This window comes from Equus quagga, chromosome 8 (genome assembly GCF_021613505.1).
Source record: "Equus quagga isolate Etosha38 chromosome 8, UCLA_HA_Equagga_1.0, whole genome shotgun sequence".
NCBI classification, from domain to species: domain Eukaryota; kingdom Metazoa; phylum Chordata; class Mammalia; order Perissodactyla; family Equidae; genus Equus; species Equus quagga.
Window position 1 is genome coordinate 113,530,708 of NC_060274.1, and position 20,865 is coordinate 113,551,572.

General features: G+C 45.7%; 1 protein-coding gene across 1 annotated transcript in view; it reads left to right on the forward strand.

Moving 5' to 3' along the window:
* The window catches only part of STRA8 (stimulated by retinoic acid 8), a 42,035-nt gene extending 33,529 nt beyond the window's left edge, over positions 1 to 8,506 (forward strand). Inside the window, exons 6-9 of the mRNA XM_046669391.1 lie at positions 241 to 526; positions 3,412 to 3,485; positions 5,196 to 5,307; positions 8,265 to 8,506. Of these exons, the coding sequence (XP_046525347.1) occupies positions 241 to 526; positions 3,412 to 3,485; positions 5,196 to 5,307; positions 8,265 to 8,339 (547 nt within the window). The 3' untranslated portion in view covers positions 8,340 to 8,506. The remainder of the gene's footprint in view (positions 1 to 240; positions 527 to 3,411; positions 3,486 to 5,195; positions 5,308 to 8,264) is intronic.
* Positions 8,507 to 20,865: the final 12,359 nt, after the last annotated feature.

Consider the following 20,865-nt stretch of genomic DNA (forward strand, 5'->3'; position numbering starts at 1 on the left):
ATTGGGCAGAGACTTCATGGAGGCTCTGGGAGGATTTGGGGAAGGACCCGGGAGCACAAATCTATGTGATTCATGGCCCCCAAGATGGCTTCTGCTCTCCAGGGGTCAGGGGCACGCAGAGACTAGTGAGGCCAAGCCCCTGGTACATTGCACCCCATAAGCAGAACCCTAAGGAGATGACTTGGGAGGGACCTTCGGCCACTAGCTTCAGGTCTGGGGGATGGTGCATTTCTGTTGCAGGTATCTCAACTTTTACAAGCAGATGATGGACCTTCTGATCGAGAGTGGGATTGTCTCCTCGCAGGAGGTGACACTCCCCATCGTCTCTGCGGCCATCTCCCACCTGTGGCAGAATCTCTCTGAGGAGAGGAAGGCCAGTCTCCTGCAGGCCTGGGCACAGAAACACAGTGGCCTCCCGGGCCTCACAGGGGCCTGTCAGGAGCCAGCCTTTGCCGAGGGCAGCGTGAAGGACAGTGGAGTCGACAGCCAAGGGGCCAGCTGCTCCCTCGTCTCCACCCCAGAGGAGGTGAGCAGACCCTGTCAGGTGGGGTGGAAGGGTGCGCAGGAATGACTCCGTCACCTCTGGCCTGGACACACCAGGGATCTGCTTCCGGTCCTATAGCAAGTCTGGGGTGCTGTTTGGAGTCTGGCTCACACGGTGGCTTTTTGATTTTCCCAACATAATCTCCGTGGCCACAGAACAGCATTTCTTCTTCTCCTGTTAGTTTCCTGGCCTTTCCATGGGGATTTTAGAGGAGAAGGCTTAGACGGTTGTATCAGTTGGGATTCTTTTGGTTGCAAGTTACTTGCTCATTAAGCCAAGAGGAAATGTACTACTCATGCCCAGGGTGACGTCAGTGATGTCACCATGGACTCTGTTCTTCCCTTCTCCCTGCTCTGCCTCATCTTAAGGCTAGTTTCTCCCCTTTTCTCCCCTCACCATTGTCCCCACCCACTGTGACTGTGATATGGCAGCGGGTAGCAATCAAGCTGTCATTCTGCCTCCTCTACATCAGGTAAGAGAAAGATTGCCTGTGGCTTTCTTATGGGTCAAAGAATAACTTTTCCAGAAATTTCCACCATGCTTCTCCTGCCCTCTCATTGGCCAGAATTGGCTAGATTGGCAGATTCTTGAGCCAATGACTGGCATAACCAAGATAGGATTACGTTTGGACCAATCAGGTCCAATCCCTGAGAGGAGTTTAATTTCCACCCAAAAGAGCATGGCTGCCGCTCGGTGAAGAGAGGGGAACACACGGGGAGGTGGCTGCTGCGTCCCCTCCACTGTGAACGCACTCTCAGAGTTCATGCTGTAAGAACGGCCACGGTCGGCAAGCGGAGCATCAGCTGGGATTAGCATTCCCTCAGTGCTGAGATCCGCGCATGCGTGAGTGTGCAAGCATGAACCTGTCCTTAAAGAAGAGCAGAGCCGAAGAGAAACGCCCCGAATCCAATGTCCCTTAGTCATGGAAGTGGCTTCTCTGGGCTTTTGCAGGAAGGGCTATGGGCTCATGCTCTGCTGGTGTTGAGGGGAGCTGGCAGCAGAGTCCCTCAGCCGTGCCCAAAGCAGGGCTTTGCCCTCACGCCGTCCCCAGCCTTAGGCTGACTGGGGGCTGGTGAAAAGGTGAGGGCACAGAGAACACTGTGCCCAGGGCGGGGACAGAGCCGTGGTGGCCCTGCTTTGGCCTCTACACGAGCTGCAAGGAAATCTCGGTAGTTCCTGGTCCACCTGGGGAGGTCGTGCTGTGGAGCAGCTATTCGGGCAGCCCCTGAACTTGGATCAGGCCTGCCCAGGAGGCACCTGGACGGTGCCCTTCAGTGCTGGGAGGTGCGCGGCCCCATCAGTGGGCTGGGCGCTCCAGAAGGGCCCAGTAGCCTGGCCGTGCCACTCCAGGCTGACTTGGAAGGGTGGTTTGCACAGGTGAGGACAGTGTGTCGCCTGCACCTTTGGTGGGCTGATTGGTTGAGGGCAGGAGTTTAGGTCCTGGTCCCTGCCTCAGGCCTGCTGGGGAGGAACATGGAGCCGATGGGCTTCTGGGCTGATGGACACAAGAGCTCAGGCCTTTCAGTGACCCCTTTCCAGATCCTCTTTGAGGTGACCAAACAGATGACAAAAAGGAGGACACCTGAAAATATCCAGAAGTCAGGAGGGGGCCAGTTCACACGGCCAGAGTCCCAAGGGGTTCAGTTCAGGGGAAGCAAATTGTGAGAAGACACGCAGGGCAGATGTGAGGCCTCCAGGAAAAAAGCAAAATGTTCCAGGTCAGGGGAGAGGAGAGACCCTGAGGAAGCTGCCAGAATGTGCCAGAACCTACCAGCTCAGGGCCAGAGAACTCCCTCGCTTCTGAGTGACTGCCTCTGTAAATGGGGTGCCAGACAGAATAAAGCATGCCCAGTTAAAATTTTAATATAAGAATGTCCCATACAAAATTACTCGTTCTTTATGTAAAAGTCAAATTTAACTAGGCATCCTATTTTTTATTTCCTAAATCTTTCAATCCCAAATGTATATCACATCCTGTGGAATATTTCTTATTCTAAAAATTAAAGACAAGCAGCACTGAAAATTATCTAAATAGCAAGATTCCAAAATTGGGAATATGTGATAAAATACCCCTAGAGAAATGACTGGAGGAAATAGATCAATATATCAACACTGGGCATCTTTGGGTGGAATTGTTTCTCAGTGATGTTATTTTCGCTATCTGTTTTTATTTCCCAACATTTCCACGATAAGCATGCATTTCTTTTCTCAAGCAGGTGGTGTCCATAGTAGCTGGCACATTTGAGCTGTTACTGTGAGCGGTGGCTTCACATACAGCGTGTCGTTCCTGCAGCGTCGCCGTGGGGTGGCACTGCTGTGATTCTCCTTCATGGAGGAGGACTCGAGAAACTAAGTCACTTGTCCGAGGTCACACAGCTTAGTGAGCGGCAGGGCTGAGAGTCGGCTCACCTGCAGCCTGACTCCAGAACGCCCTCATCTTCTAAATTCTGCTGCTCTGGCACGAAACTGCTAGATGGTGGATCCTGAGCTCAGATGGTCTCTGTACCTCGGGCGGTGTGGATGAGCCCTTTGCTGGTGTGAAATGAGGCTCAGCTCTGGCTGTTGCATCTTGCACCTGAGCTCCCACCTTCTTTAGAAAGAGGACGCTGCAGTCCACAGGGCTTCCTTGTCGCTCTCGGCCACCTCCGGGGTTTGCAGTTTGTTCTGGGCGGGCAAGAGCTTAATGCGTACACCCTGGGAAGGTCAACACCAGAGACCCTGGATGTGGGCCCCAGCTTTAACATGCCCATCTTTTGGGGATGAGGGCTGAAGAGAGAGCCTTTGTACTTGTCTCTCCCCCAGCAGCCCAGAGCAAGCGCCAAACCTAGAGCTATTTCTGACACACGAAGTTCCATGCTTTCTTTCAGATCCTTTTTGAAGATGCTTTTGATGTGGCAAGTTTCCTCGACAAAAGTGAGGCTCCAAGTACCTCTAGCTCCAGGTGAGGAAGGAGGTGTGAGACAGTGTGTGTGTGTGTGATGGTGTGCGGATGAATGTGTGAGTGTGTGCGTGTGTACCCCTGCTGGATGTTTAGGAGCCTCTCCCCGGCAGCCCCCCAGACGGGCGCATAATTGAGTGGCATTTCTTGGAGACCCACTTTTCTCTGGGATGCGAAGGGCGCTGCAGGCCCTAGGATTGTGCCGTCGCCCTGGGGATGAGATTGTCTGGGGCTCCATCAGAGCAGAAAATTCTTCCATCCTGGCCCAGGGCTGAGACACAACAGGCTATCAGCTCTGAATTGTTCACATTGCGCTGTTTTCCCAGGGTGAGGTGGCTGAGGGCCGTTATGGCATCGGTCTAGTCTGAGAGGTGGGCAGGGGGCTCTGGGGTGTGGAGAACCTGGGCCGACATGAAAACAGGCCTGTGCCCTGAGCTTAGGGGGGTCTCTGAGCTGCATAGGGGGAGAAGCAGCTTTCCTGGTGCTGATGGCATGGATGTGGGAGGAGCGGGGAGGGGATGGCTGACCCCGTGAAGTGAGAAGACACCAAACAGGTTCTGGGGGGCCTTTAAAACAAGCAGCTTGACTCAATCTGAACATCAGGGCGTTTTCTCAGGCAGAGCTAGTGTGGAATGAATTTCCCTCACTGCTTTGAAAAGCTGTGGTCTTACAGCCTGAAGGACCAGGCCCTTCAGAGACCTGTGCTGGTGTCACGGCTAAAATGTCCTCATGACCCCAGCGAATGTCTCCATTCTCCCCTGAGGCCAGGCACCTCAGCTGTCCCTGGGAACCTGGCCTCCTGCAGGCATATCAGACATCAGTTTTTGTTCCTCTGCTCCACCTGCTCCACCTCGGCCTGGACAGACTTGTCCAAAATCTCCAAACGACTTTATGCGGTGCCTCAAGCTCTTCTCAGCTGTGCGTGGAGCTTGGTTTGGCTGAAACTGGCTGGAGGCAGACGTTCCTGGTTCTCAGCTGGGCTCAGGTGCTGGGACAACTTTGTGGAGAAGCTGCCAAAGTGTACTTGCCAAGCCATATCTGGAACCCCTTACTCTGCTGGTGGATCAAAAAACAACCTATTAAAATCTTTGGCTACTCTCCCTAGAAAAGGTAGGGGCTGCTGCCAGAGGGCTCCTCAGCTGACTGTGGGACCTCCCTCCAGGGGGAAGTGAGGTCAAAACGCTGGTTGTCCCGGCACGACTCCCAGCTCCTCTGCTCTGTGGCCCTGGTTGTTGGCGTCTCCCCTCATCCCAGGAAGGCAGAGGGAAAGGACTCTGCAAAGCAGGCCTCTCTCTGTGTCAGAGCTGGTGCTCCTGTTAGACCTGCTGAGTGGACGCACCTCCAGGGACTGGACTCAGACGTGCAGTGTGCCCCCTGAGCTGCCTCAGCAGCCACAGGAGATAGCGCTGTACCAGGTTGACTCTGAGGCAGAGAGGAAATCCTGCTCCCTTGTTCCAGAGGCCACAGCTCAGAGCACTGAATTAGGACACAAGAGCCCGTCTCCCTAAAGTCTCGCTTTCCCAGCAGGTTACAGACATGACGTTGAGACTGAGGCAATGAAGACCTTCCAAGAAGGTTCCCGGCTGTCCAATGACTCAACTGGGTGTTGAAAAGGGCTTGGTTCACACTGTAATCCAAACATGTTAGGGGCACAAGCAGAGGAGAGATGAGGATTCTAAATATTTGCTGTTTCTTCTTCCTTTCTGTTGTCAGTTCAGTGTTTGCCAGCTGCAACCCAGAAAATCCAGAGGAGAAGTTTCAGCTCTATATGCAGATCATCGATTTTTTTAAAGGCCTTTGCTGTGTTAACACTCAGTTCAAACAGGTAGGACAGAGCAGAGTGCAATGAGACCTCCGCTCACCTCCCTTAGGGTGGTCCCTAGCTGGACCTCACCCAGATCACATCACAAGGAGCCACTGGCGTTGGGGGACATTCTTTCCTTCTCTCTGGCCTGCTCTGTGGATGCCTGACTTCAGCCTGATGCATCCTGTGGCGTGGAAGATGACTGGGGAAACTGAGGGAAGAGACACAGGGATGCTCTTCAGGGCACCCTGAGACTGGGAGCGCCTTGAAGTAGAGACCCGACCCCAGGGGCCTGGCTCTTGGCAGGCGTTCCTAAATGTTGTGTGATTCCTTGATGCCTTTCCAAGAGGCCAAATTATTTCTTCCTCTTCTGAGACCCTGGGGTAATATTTGCTGTCAGCTTTTGAAGGATGTTCATTTCTGCTTCCAAAAAGCCGACTGTGCAGCTTGTGGTGACGTAAGTCCTGGGGGTCTTGGTTAGAAAGTTCGTTCCTGGATGCTTTCATGGGGGTTGGGGTTATACCTGAGCCGGCAAGGGGACAGGCCCTTTCAGACTTGTAGCCATGGATTTTCTCACTAATTTAGCAAAACTACAAGTGTTTATTTAAAAAGGTAAGTGGTAAAAATGAAAAGGTCTAAGAACCATTAGGACAGCTTTTCAATAGGCCGAGGAAGATGTGGCCCTCTTCCCGCTAATCCCTCATGGTCCTCAGCAGAGACCACCAGGGCGAATCTCCTTTGGAGCCAACGGCCCCTCCCTGTGCTGTGTCCTCCTCCCTCCAATCCTTGGCCACCCCTCCCTCACCACTGCGTCCCTCTTTCTGTGGGACACAGTGAAGTTGGTCCACTTTCCCACTTGAGAACGGATTGGCAGGACCCTCTTAGCTGTCCCTGCTTCCTGTCTCCACACAGGGCAGAGGAGGAAGAACAAGCCGGGATTGGCGTATCCGTATAGAGCAGAGGTGCTCCAGCTTGCACCACTTGGGAGCTTATGGAAATGCAGAGTCCTGATGCCCCAGAAGCCAGATTCTCTTTCAGGGCTGCGAGATGGGGCCTCAGGAATCTACATTTTGAATAAGCTGTCTGAGAGGTTCTGCTGCAGGAGGCCTCGGGCTTTGATAGCCACTGTTGGAAAGAGCGAGATTTCCTTCTCCTCCCCATTTGCCTGGCTCTGTCAGCTCCATGGGAGGTGGTGGATGAAACCAGTGAGCACCTGTATTGCCCTCCTGGGGCTCTAATAAATAAATAACCACAAACTTGGTGGCTTAAAATAACAAAAATTGATTCTCTTATAGTTTTGGAGGCCAGAGGGCCAAATTAAGGTGTTGGCAGGGCCGTGCCATCTCTGAAAGCTCTAGGGGAAAATGCTTCCTGCCTTTTCCTAGCTTTGGGTGGCTCCCAGCAATCCCTGCATTCGCTGACTTGTAGATGTGTCACTCCAGTCACTGCACTGCCTTCTCTGTGTGTCTCTGTCCCTTTCATCTTCTTATAAGGACACTAGTCATTTGGATTGAAGGACCCCCTAAATCCAGGATGATTTCATCTTGACAGCTTAACTAATTACATCTGCAAAGACTCTATTTCCAAATGAGGTTCCAGGTGGACATGAATTTGGGGGAACACTATCCAACACACTTCAACACCCAATGCCAGCGAACACTTCTCACAGCCCATTGATTTCACAAATCTGCAGCTTAAACATGCCTCAGACACCATTGTCAGGGGCTTAAGGAGGTGGAGCACTTTGAACGACATCTGAGCCCTTTGAGTGACAGAGACTTGAGTGCATGGTTCCCTGGAAGGATGCTTGGCCTCCTGGCACCCCCCCTATGCTCTGACTCCCTCCTTTCTCAACCTTTGCTGTTGCCTTCACCCTGGACAAGGGGCCTGGGTGATTGTCCCAGAAACCACCTGATCCCCCCTCTTTGAGATTCTGGCTCCCCCTGCACCCCACCTCCACCGGTAGAGCACAGTAAGTGAGGACCGTTCTCCAGATCTGGAAAGGCTTCGTTTGCAGGCTCATCCCCTAATCTGGCCATCACCCTTGGGACCAGGTCCTGCATTCAAGAGGTGGTTGACTGGGATTAGGGATGCTTCCCAAGGCACAAGAGGATCAACCCTTGACCAGGAGGGCTAACAAATTACAGGGGTCATTTTCTACTTGGCTTGGGAGAGACAGGAAAAGCAAAAACCCTGGAATATTCTTTTAGGGAAAGAGGAGATAGGGAGTCAGAGAGCTTGGCTGGGTCATCAGAAAGGGAATGAGAAACACTTGCTAAAAAAACATAATGCTGCTTCTTAAAAAATGTTATCTCCTAACAGCTAACCCACATACATGGTTTACGATTTGAAAGTTACCAAACAATATGCAAAGAACCTCCAACAGTATCCCTTGGTTACTCCCCCATTCCCTTCCCCAAAGGCAACTACCATTACCAGTTTCTTGTACGGCCATTGAGAGGGAGGCTACAGACATTCATATGTTCTTTCAAACACAAATGGTAGCCTGCTCTGCACACGGCTTTGCACCTTGCCCTTTTTAATAGTATATCCCACAAAGAGAGAGCAATCTCATTCCTTTTTTAGCAACAGCTGCACGGTGCTCCATCAGTAGGTGCACCATGGTGTAATTCACCATCACCTATTAATGGACATTTGGATAAAGCTTTAAGATTTCCCCTGTCTCTCTTATGGGATCCTGGAAATCCCCAGGGTAGGAAAGGAGCCAGCTCTGCTATATCCAGGAAAAGCCTTTCTGGAGCTTCTAGAGTATGGAGTTGAGTCAAAAGGAAATGGGACCTTCCTCCCTGCTTGTGGCCCTTACCTGGCTGGAAGCTAGAGAAGAAGATATAGCTGAAGAAACATGGAGTAGGGACTAAGGGAGCAGGGCGCACCTGAGATGGTGGGGCCTTCTCCTCTGCCTGGGGCCTGGAGTCCTTGAATAAAAATTTAATCCTCTTCCACCCTGTGTTTTGCAGGAACCAGATCTTCCCATGGACGATGAGATGATAATGTTGAGGTGCATGGAGACCTTTGACGACGAAGATTTGTAATGCAGGAGGACTGGGAGGGGGAGGAATGAACGAGGGTGTGCAGTTTCCAAGTTTGAATGACAGCAGCCAAGGTTGCACCTGCCTCAGCCTCCAGGAAGTTTGGAGTGGGCTGTATCAAAGCATTTTGATGGTTCTAGTTTCTGCTTATTATAAAGTAATTAAAAGTAGCTTGGGCCCGTGTCAGTCTTTCCCGGTTGTTTGATATAAGAGTCTGGCCTGCTCCAGGGCACACTGCTGCTCTCACTGAGCTCCTATTCAGGGGTGCTGAGCACAGCTGAGGCCCAGGCCACCGGCCTTTCAGAAAGAGGACAGGTGGGATCTGTCCCCGGAGGTGCCATAACATTGGCTACTTGTAGCACACCCTGGGTTAAGGACATTGTTCTGATGGGCTCTGGAGAGTTCTGGAGTCCACCCACTCATCCTGTATGTTCTGGGAGCCCAGGAATGGTGCTGACGTCAACCCTGTGCTACAGGACATCACAGTAGAACCAGCTCCATCTGCTTCTTCTGGTAATAAAGACTCCTGTTGGAGTCCAAGCCAGATCCCACAGTGTTCTGAGCACTTTCTGGGGAGGTTCCTGGGCAAAGAGTGTATAATGTCCGTGGGAGAGCACACTGGATGTGATAGTTAATTCTGTGTGCCAGCATGGCTAGGCCACGGTACCCAGATATTTGGTGAAACATTATTCTAGATGTTTCTAGGAAGATATTTTTGGATGAGATTAACATTTAAATCAGTAGACTTTGAGTAAAGCAGGTTACCCTCCCTTACGTGAGTGGGCCTCATCCAATAAGTTGCGGGACTGAATATACCAAAACACTGATCTCCCTGGAGGAAGAGGGAAATCTGCCAGTGACTGCCTTCAGACTCAAACCACATCTCTTCCCAAACTGCGAGCCTACCCTGCAGATTTTGGACTTGTTAGCCTCTACGATCACATGAGCCCACTCCTTAAACTAAATCTCTTTCTCTGTATATATATATATATATATATGTATGTGTGTGTGTGTGTAGACATGTATATGTGTGTGTTGTGTGTGCATATGTATGTTTCTCAGGAGAACTCTAATCCCCTGAGCGTGCAGAGAGAGAGAATGGGTTTGCCTAACTCCTCATGGTTTATGCATTGTGACAACGGTGGCTCCGCTCCACTGAAGGCCTCCCAAATGCTTTCACTCTTTCTTCTCCCCGTGAGAAACTGACATGCAGGTTAAGTCTTAGGATCCAAACCCAGTCTGTCTGACACCACAGCCCCAGCTCTCACTGCCTCACTGCTCCATCCTATGAGGCACGAGCCAAGCGACCCCCAAGGACTCCCCCTGAGGATATGCAGGGCTCCTGGCTTTGCCAGCACTTCATGGTCCAAATCAAGGCACAGACCGGGGCTTTCCAGGCAGCTGGGCAGGCAGGGTCTTTGTGCTTGTGAGTTGTCTGAATTTGTATTGGGAAGAAAGGAAAGAGGAGTGCTCATGGCACCAGTGCTCAGGCCAGCCACCCCCAGCAACTCAGCAAGCCAGGAACAAGCCACCATGTAGGAAAGAAGAAATGTGTTGTTACAGAGGTGTCTGTACATAGTAGGCCTTTAGCAATGTGTACTGGCTCTGACTAGCCCATCCCTCATTACATCCACCCCCAACCTGAGCCTATTTAGTCTAAGGCTGTGACTTCATTCCTGGAGCAGTATCTGCCAGTGGGCCCCTGGTCAAGTGGACCTCAGCAAAATGCTGTGTCCTTTCTCCCCACAGCCAGGTACTAGGAGTGTTGTCCCCACCTTCACTCCTCAGCCCCAACAGTCCCTCTCCTTCCCTCCCCATCTCCTGCAGTGTGCATTGGATATTGGCATAGCCTGGGATGAATTTGTTGCATAAAACCACCTTCACATGGTCCTCATTCTCCCTTCTTCCCCACCAAGGACTCTTCCTATATCAGTCAGGTATCTTCCTCTATCTTGACTGATGATATCTTCCTGTGTCAGCCAGTACTATATCTGTCAGAGAAACAGAATCAATAGGATAGGTACAGGTATAGGTGTGGGTACAGGTGTAGAGATTTACTTTAAGGAATTGGTTCACACAATTGTGGAGACTGCAAATCTGAAATTTGTAGGGCAGATCAGCAGGCTGAAAACTCAGTCAGGAGTTGTTGCTGCTGCAGTCTTGAAGCCTGTGAAAATAATTAAACAGGAGACAATTAGGTTGAGGGTGCTCTGATGTCTTGGTAGCCTACATAAGCAAAGTGAAACCTAAGCCAGAATCAATGCATCCGAATCCAAGAAAGTGAAATTTAAGACCAACTCATCACAGAGTGAAGTCAGCATCATGGCAGAGTGAGTTGTTCCCTAGTCTCTCCCCTCTAAGTTACAACTAAATGGACATCCATTAACCAGCAGAATATTCCTTACACAACAAAACAAGATGCCTCAGAGATCCATTCAGCTATCCACCTGAAGGTGGGTGGACTGGATCCCCAGGGAGCAGTGGAACTAGGTGAGTGGATCCTTCCTCCTCCCTGGCAGCAGTGATTCAGGTCACAGATCCTCACACAGTGGCTGGCATGACTTTGAGTGGAGGCTAGGGCAGCCTGGCCCTCATATGAATGCTTTTAGAGTGGTAATCCAGCTGGCGGGAATGCCCACCTACCAAGGTGACCCTGTCCACGCAAACACTCCCCACTGAGTGGTGACTCAGCCCCTGCAAAGGCACCCTGCTTGCCAAGCACAGCAGGTTGGTTGGGCCCACCCACCGAGCACAGAGGCCCTGCCCATGTGTGTGCAAACCTCCAAGCTGCTGCAGCCAGTCTGTGTGAATGCAGAGTGGCTCAACCTGCAGGACTACCAGTGGATGGGGCAGGATCAGAAAACATTGCTCCTGCCCCCTCCAGTGGTGGCAGGTGGCATCTGTGACCTGATAGTACCACAAATGCACTGGCAAAGGATCAATTCATCAAACGCCATGAAGAAACTACAGTAACACTGCAGAACAGAAGGAAAATGATAAGTCTCCAGAAACCAAACCTGAAGTTACAGAAGATTACAGTCTGAGTGATAGAGAATTCAAAATAGTTGTCAGAAAGAAACTCAATGAGTTATAAGAAAACACAGAAAAACAGTTCTATGAGCTCAGGAATAAAATTAATGAAGAGAAGGGATACTTCACCAAAGAGATTGAAGCACTTAAAAAAAACTATACAGAAATTCTGGATATGAAGAACACAATGAGATTTAAAAATATGTACAAACCATAAAAAATACAGCAGACCTATGGAGGACAGGATTCGAGACTTAGAAGATAGAAATATAGACATGTTTCAGGTGGAGGAAGACAGAAAACAAAGATATTTAAATATTTCGAGAAATATCCAACTCAGGAAAAGTAACATAAGGATTATAGATATCCCAGAGGGAGAGGAAAGGGAGAAAGGAGCAGAGAGCTTGCTCAAAGAAATAATAGCTGAGAACTTCCCAAACCTGGGGAAGGACTTACAAGTGCATGAAGTCAGTAGAACTCTTAATTACATCAATGTAAAAAGACTTTCTCCAAGACATATAATATTAAAACTGTCAAAAGTCAATGACCAAAAAAAAAAAATAATAATAATTTAAGGCAGCAAGGAAGAAGAAAATAACCTACAAAGCAACCCCTATCTGACTTTCAGCAGATTTCTCAGCAGAAACCCTACAGGCTAGGAGAGAATGGAATGATATATTCAAAATACTGAAAGACAAAAATTTTCAGCCAAAAATACTCTATCCAGCAAAATCATCCTTCAGGGGGGCTGGCTTGGTGGTTCAGCGGTTAAGTTTGCATGCTCTGCTTCAGCTCTCCAGGGTTTGCAGGTTCAGATCTTGGGTATGGACCTATACAGCACCCATCAAACCATGCTGTGTTGGCATATCACATACAAGATGGAGGAAGATTGGCACAGATGTTAGCTCAGGAATAATTTTCCTCAAGGAAAAAAATTGAGACAAAATTTTCCTTCAGATATGATGGAGAAATGAAAGCTTTCCCAGATAAAACCTGAGGGAGTTCATCCTCACCAGACTTGTCTTACAAGAAACAATGAAGGGACCACTTCCAACTCAAACAAAAAGGCAAAGATTTAGAAAGCTTGCAGCAAGGAGATAAATAAACAGACAAAATCAGAAAATTGCAGCTCTCTATCAGAATACGTTAGCAAAGAATTATAACATGAAAGATAAAGAGAAAGAAAGCATCAAAAATAACTATAAACACTCAATTTAGTCAGAAACTTATAAAACTAAAAGGAATAATGTGGGACAACAATAACACAAAATGGGAAGAGGAAAGTGATGGAACCTGCTTAGGCTAGTGGAAATAAAAGGCTATCAGAAAATGGACTGTTTCGTCTATGAGATCTTTATACAAACCTCATGGTAAGCACTAAACAAAAAATCAGAGCAGAGCCACAAATCATAAATAAAGAGAAAATGGAGAAAACCATCACAGAAAGCCATTAAACTGCAACTGCAGTCAGAAATTCAAAAGAAAAGAAACAATGGAAATATAGAACAACTGGAAAATGAGACAAAATGGCAATATTAAGCTCTCATATTGTAATAATCACTCTAAATATAAATGGATTGAATTCTCCAATCAAAAGATGCAGAGTAGCTGGATGGGTTAAAAAACAAGGCCCAACAATATGCTGCCTCCAGAAAACACATCTCAGCTCTAAAGACAAACATAGGCTCAGAGTGAAGGGAGGAAAGATAATACTCCAAGCAAATGGCAAACAAAAGAAAGAGGGTCTTGCCATACTTATATCGGATAAAGCAGACTTCAAGATAAAAAAGGTAATGAAAGACAAAGAGGGGCAGTATAGAATGATAAAAGGGACATTCCACTAAGAGGTCATAACACTTATGAATGTGTATGCAAATAACAGAGGATTACCAAAGTATATAAAGCAACTATTAACAGATCTAAAGGGAGAAATTGACAGTAACACAATAATAGTAGGGGACCTCAACCCCCCAATTTCATCAATAGATAGTTCATCCAGACAGAAAGTCAACAAGAAAATAGTGGTCTTAAATGAAACACCAGACCAGATGGACTTGATATATATTGAACATTCCATCCAAAAACAGCAGAAGACATTCTTCTCAAGTGCACATGGAACATTCTCAAAGATAGGCCATATTTTGGGAAACAAGGCAGGTCTCAATAAATTTAAGAAGATTGAAATCATACCAAGCATCTTTTCTGACCACAATGCTATGAAATGAGAAATCAACCGCAAGAAAAAAGCTACGAAAGTCACCAACATGTGGAGACTAAACAACATGCTACGGAACAACCATTGGATCAATGAAGAAATCAAAGGAGAAATAAAAAAATACCTAGAGACAAATGAAAATGAAAATACAGCATACCAACTCTCATGGGATACAGCAAAAGTTGTCCTAAGAGGGAAATTTATAGCAATACAGGCCTACCCATAAACCGAGGAATATCTCAAATAGGAGTCTTAAACTTCACTTAACAGAATTAGAAAAAGAAGAACAAACAAAGCCCAAAGTCAGCAGATGGAGGGAAATAATAAAAATTAGAGTAGAAATCAATGAAATGGAGACTAAAAACAATAGAAAGGATCAGCGAAACTAAGAGCTAGTTCTTTGAGAAAATAAACAAAACTGACAAGCCTTTAGCCAGACTAACTTAAAAAAAGTGACCAGGCTCCAATAAATAAAATTAGAAATAAAAAAGGAGAAATTACAATGGATACTACAGAAATACAAAGGATTATAAGAAAATACTGTGAAAAGCTACATGCCAACAAATTAGATAACGTAGAAGAAATGGATAAGTTCTTAGAATTATACAACCTCCCAAAACTGAATCAAGAATAAATAAAGAAAGTGAATAGACCAATCACAACTAAGGAGACTGAAACAATAATCAAAAACAGCTCAAAAAACAAAAGTCCAGGACCAGATGGCTTCTTTGGAGACTTCTACCAAGCATTCGAAGAAGGCTTAATACATATCCTTTCAACCTATTCTGAAAAATTGAGGAAGATGAGATGCTTCCTAACACATTTTACATAGTCGACATTACCCTAAGACCAAAACCAGACAAGGACAATGCAAAAAAGGAAAATTACAAGCCAATATCGCTGATGAACATAGATGCAGAAATCCTCAACAAAACATTAGCAAATCAAATACAGCAATACATTAAAAGGATCATACACTATGATCAAGAGGGATTTATACCAGTGATGCAGGGATGGTTCAAAATCTGCTAATTAATCAATGTGATGCGCCACATTAACAAAATGGGGAATAAAATCACATGATCATCTCAATAGATCCAGCAAAAGCATTTGACAAGATCCAACATCCATTTATGATAAAAACTCGCAATAAAATGGGTAAAGAAGGAAAGTATCTCAACATAATAAAGGCCATATATAACAATCCCACAGCAGACACCATACTTAATGGTGAAAAACTGAAAGCCATCCCTGTGAGAGCAGGAACAAGACAAGGTTGCCCTCTCTTGCAACTCTTATTCAACATAGCACGGGAGGTTTTGGCCAGAGCAATTAGGCAAGAAAAAGAAATAAAAGGAATCCAAATTGGAAAGGAAGAAGGAAAACTCTTGTTGTTTGCAGATGACATGATTCTATATATAGAAATCCACCAGAAAACTATTAGAAATAATCAACAACTACAGCAAAATTTCAGGATACAAAATCAGCTTACAAAAATCAGTTGAATTTTTATACACTAATAACAAAGTAGCTGAAAGAGAAGTCAGGAATATAATCCAGTACAATGTCATTTACAATTGAAGCAAAAAGAATAAAATATCTAGGAGTAAATTTTACCAGGGAGGTGAAAGACCTATACACTGAAAACTATAAGACATTATTGAAAGAAATTGAAGAGGACATAGAGGAATGGAAAGATATTCCATGGTCATGGATTGGAAGAATAAACATAGTTAAAATGTCCATATTACTAGAGTAATCTACAGATTGAATGCAATCCCAATCAGAATACAAATGACAATCTTCACAGAAATAGAACAAAGAATCCTAAAATTTATGTAGAACAACAAAAGACCCCAAATAGTTAAAGCAAACTTGAGAAAAAAAGAGCAAGGCTGGAAGTATCACAACCCCTGACTTCAAAATATATTACAAAGCTATAGCAATCAAAATAGCATAATGCTGGCAGGAAAACAAACAGAGATCAGTGAAACAGAATTGAAAGCCCAAAAATAAAACCACACATGTATGGACAACTAATCTTTGGCAAAAGAGCCAAGAACATACAATTAAGAAAGGAAAGTCTCCTCAACAAATGGTTTTGGGAAAGCTGGGAAGCTACATGCAAAAGAGCGAAAGTAGACCATTATTTTACACCATACACAAAAATTAACTCAAAATGGATTAAAGACTTGAATATAAGACCTGAAACCATAAAACTACTAGAAGAAACTATAGGCTGTACACCATGACATCAGTTGAACAGTATCTTTTTGAATACCATTATCTACTCAGGCAAACGAAACAAAAGAAAAAATAAACAAGTGGGGTTATGTCGGATTAGAAAGCTTCTGCAAGGCAAAGGAAACCATGAACATAATGAAAAGACAACCCACCAACTGGCAGAAAATATTTGCAAATCATATACCCAACAAGGGGTTAATTTCCAAAATATATAAAGAACTCATATAACTCAACAACAAAAACCAACCTGATCAGAAAATGGGCATGGGATATGAAAAGACATTTTTTCAAGAAGATATACTGATGGCCAACAGGCACATGAAAAGATGTTCAGCATCACTAATTATTAGGGAAATGCAAATCACAACTACAATGAGTTATCACCTTACACCTGTCAGAATGGCTTTAATTAGCAAGGCAAAAAATAACAAATGTTGGAGAGGACGTGCAGAAAAGGGAATCCTCAGACACTGCTTGTGGGAATGCAACCAGTGCAGCCATCATGGAAAACAGTATGGAGAATTCTCAAAAAACTAAAAATAGAAATACCATATGATCCAGCTATACTACTATTGGATATTTATCCAAAGAACACGAAGTCAACAATACAAAGAGATTTATGCACACCTATGTTCATTGCAGCATTATTCATAATAGCCAAGATGTGAAAGTAACTCAAGTGCCCATCAACTGATGAAAGGATAAGGAAGATGTGGTATTTATATATACAATGGAATACTACTCAGCCATAAAAAAGACAAAATCCATTTGCAACAATATGGATGGATCTTGAGGGTATTATGTTAAGCAAAATAGGCCAGACAGAGAACAATGTATGATTTCACCCTTATGTGGAAGATAAACAGACTAGTGGTTACCAGAGGGAAAGAGGGTGGGAGGAAGGTGAAAGTGGTAAATGGGCATGTGTGTATGGCGATGGATAAAAACTAGACTATTGGTGGTGAGCACAATGCAATCTATAGAGAGTCATACATAATAATGTACGCTTGAAATTTGTACAATGTTATAAGCCAATATGACCTCAATAAAATAATTTTTTTAAAAAAAGAATAACCCATCCCAAATAGCCAACTAGGCTTTCTCAAATAAGGCAACTGTGTAAGCAATGGCCAATGAAATAATGTCTTTGCTTTGCTTCAGTGGCTTCTCTATAAAATCCAATGGCAGAATTGGACAGGATTTAAAGAACAGAAGGACAGAAGAGGGGATGTGACTGCTCTTGAGTAGTTCAAGAGACATCTGGGCTCCCCTAGAGCTAAGCCCAGGTCCTGGATCCACAGCATATTTATTACAGCACTTTATATAGGCAGACCCTACCACTTAAACTCCACCTTATCACACATCCACAGAATTAGACTCTTAAAAGATAACAGAGATAATGGCAGGTGTACATACTAACAAAAATTATTAAAAGAAAGACAAAATTTGATGATGCAAGAAAAAGAGGAGGGAATTTCTGCAGTGAATCCTCAAGGAGGAACAAAGGGGTGGGCTCTGTAGCACAAGGGGAGGGAGCTAGCTCTAAAGAATTAGTTAACTCACTGTAACAGGACGGAAAGCCAAGGACAGGGGTGCAGAAGCTGGTAGGTGGAGAGATGTGGATGCTTCTGATTGCAACCCCACAGATCTCTCAGTGAAACAGGAAACTGAGAATCAGGATGAGGACAGAGGTGGAAGGGGTCTCTGAAGAGAAGAAAAAGAGAGAACAAATGAACTTGGGAAAAGTGGCATAACTGCCAGGCAGCATTGAGGACCCATGTGAAGTTCATGGTCACGAATCTAAGATAAGAGCAGTCAGCTCAGTTCAGCTTCATGGGTGCAGACACAGTGTAAGTGAAGGTTGTTTTGATCAGCATTAAGATTTTGCCAAGTGAGTGCGATGAAGAGAAATCAGATCAATGATGTTAAGAATGCAAGAGCCCAGTGGCGCAACAGCTAAATTCACACACTCCGCTTCAATGACCCAGCGTTCACCGGTTCGGATCCCAGGTGTGGATCTATGCACCACTTGTCCAGCCATGCTGTGGTAGGCATCCAACACATAAACTAGAGGAAGATGGGCATGGATGTTAGCTCAGGGCTAGTCTTCCTCAGCAAAAAGAGGGGGATTGATGGCAGATGTTAGCTCAGGGCTGACCTTCCTCAAAAAATAAATAAATAAATAAATAATAAGGAAAAAAAGAGTCCAAGAAAGTGATTATTATGATTGACCATGGAATTGAACCTGAATGAGGAGAGAAGAGAGGACGAGAAGGAGGTGAGAGGACAGTGGACTCAGATGCTGGCCAATTAAAGTGTTATTGGACTTGAGGGACTAGAGGTAGTGAGCTAGAAAAATAGGAGGCAGTGGTCAGAGAATTACTTGAAATTGAGACTGTAGGAAGTGGATCGCAAGGTCTAGACTAGAATGTGGCCATAGGAATGAGCTGCTGAGATGGTGTGAAGGACCAGGTTATTGGAGGAGGAACAGGAGACCAGGGTGGGGAAGGATGAGCTATGCGGATATGAACTCAACAATGAAGGATTGTTGGAGAGACGGTGCCAGGTGCACTGACATCCTCAAGGAAGGGGGATTAGTAACAGGGGTCTGTAGATGCCACCAACAAAAAGGGGCACTGGCAGAAAGTCTGATGGCGTGAGGTTCAAGGCAGAAGTAGAGTGGAGATGTCCTGTAGCAAGTGGAATTAAAATTCCTCCCCATTCTCGCTATCCTAAAATAAAGTGTTAATTTCTGTTTGTTAATCAACTTCCAGGAGAGTTTTACAAAGGTTTCATTTCACTCGAGTATGTTATCTAATTTCAGCAAAAAGAAAAGTGTGTAGAGGCTCATCACAGATTTCGTAAAGATAACTGTCAGTTTTTCATGGGCTGAGACTGCAAAATGTTTCTAAGAACAAACAGACTGGACACATTATAAATCAACACAAGATGCCTATGTCAGAAATGAAAAACTGTTCAAAAGTGCAGAAGTGGTTTAAAAACTTCACCGGCAAATGGTGATAAAAGAACACATGACTTTTCACCAACTAAGGTTATACACAAGGAGGACACTTTCTGTGTTGACTCTGGCTAGTGTATGTAGAAGTGTGGAAGTGACAAGGTGACCAGGAAACCGTCTGGCCAGTGGGAGCTGACTTGGCTTCACAGGCAGAAAATGTAGTCAATGAAGCAGATTTGAAGAGGCTTTGATCTTTATGCACATCGGTTGCCCCCAGGAAGCAAGGGTCTTCAGTCTCAGGTTCTTAAGGAACAGCTGCCGTACTATAAGGTCACTATTATTGGGTTTTTAATCAGGGATGGTATAATGACCCACAAAGATATCCATGTCCTAAACACCAGAAGCTGTGAGTGTCACCGTATCTGGCAAAGGGACTTTGCAAATGTGACTAAATTAAGGATCTTGAGATGGGGGAGATTATCCTGGATCAACTGGGTGGGTCCTTAAAGTAATCACAAGTGTCCTTAAAAGAATGAGTCGAGAAGGTCAAAGGAGAGAGAAAGAGATGGTTAGATGGAAGCAGAGTTTGGAGAGATGCACTTTGAAGTTGGGGAAGGGGTCACAAGGCAAGGAATATGGACCAACTCTAGAAGCTAGAAAAGGCAAGGAAATGAATTTTCCCCTGGAAACTCCAGAGGAGCCAGCCCTGGCAACACCTTGATTTTAGCCCTGTAAGACTCATTCCAGACTTCTGACCTCCAGAACTCTAAGAGAATAAATTTATTTGTTTCATGACAGTAAGTGTTTGGTAATTTGTTATAGCTGCCCAGGAAACTAATACAGGGACAATTGAGATCAAGTCTTTGAACTTGGCACTTAATCAAGTTTCTTTACACAAGATACCACAGTCCTCATTAGGACTACGTAGGAATACAGGAATTGTATCTCAGGGTATCTTTACTTAACCCGTGTGTCAGGTTCTCTTGGGAAAATGAAACAGTCAAAGCATTTGGGAGGCCTTCAGTGGAGGGGAGCCACTGTTGTAATGACATGTAAACTGTAAAGAGCCAGGTGACCCATTCTTTCTGTACACTCAGTGGATCAGTCAGAGTTCTCTAGAGAAACAGAACCAATAGGGTGTACAATGTGTGTATACACGTATACATCTACACGCATACATACACAGATATATATATACCTCTACACACATATGTATATATATACAGAGAGATTTATTTTAAGGAGTAGGCTCATGTGATTGTGGAGGCTGACAAGTCCAAATCTGCCCGGTAGGCTGGCAGGTTGGGAAGAGTTGCAGTTCGAGTCTGAAGGCAGTCACTGGCAGATTTCTCTCTTCTTCCAGGGAGGCCAGTCTTTTGGTATATTTGGTCCTGCGACTGGCTGGATGAGACCCACCCACATAATGGAGGGCAATCTGCTTTACTCAAAATCTACTTATTTATATGTTAATCCCATCCAAAAATACCTTTCTAGAAACATCTAGAATAATGTTTCATCAAATAGCTGAGTACTGTGGCCTAGCCATGCTGGCACACAGAATAAACTACCACATCCAGTGTGCTCTCCCACGGACATTATACACTCTTTGCCCAGGAACCTCCCCAGAAAGTGCTCAGAACACTGTGGAATCTGGCTTGGACTCCAACAGGAGTCTTTATTACCAGAAGAAGCAGATGGAGCTGGTTCTACTGTGATGTCCTGTAGCACAGGGTTGACGTCAGCACCATTCCTGGGCTCCCAGAACATGCAGGATGAGTGAGTGGCCTCCAGAACTCTCTAGAACCCATCAGAACAGTGTCCTGAACCCAGGATGTGCTGCAAGTAGCCAGTGTTATGGCACCTCCGGGGACAGATCCCACCTGTCCTCTATGTGAAAGGCCTAGGGCCTAGGCCTCAGCTGCACCCAGCAACCCTGAGTAGGAGCTCAGTGAAAGCAGCAGTGTGCCCTGCAGCAGACCAGCCTCTTATCCCAAACAACCCTGAAAGGCCAACACAGGCCCAACCCACTATTTTTTTTTTTAAGATTGGCACCTGAGCTAACAACCGTTGCCAATCTTCTT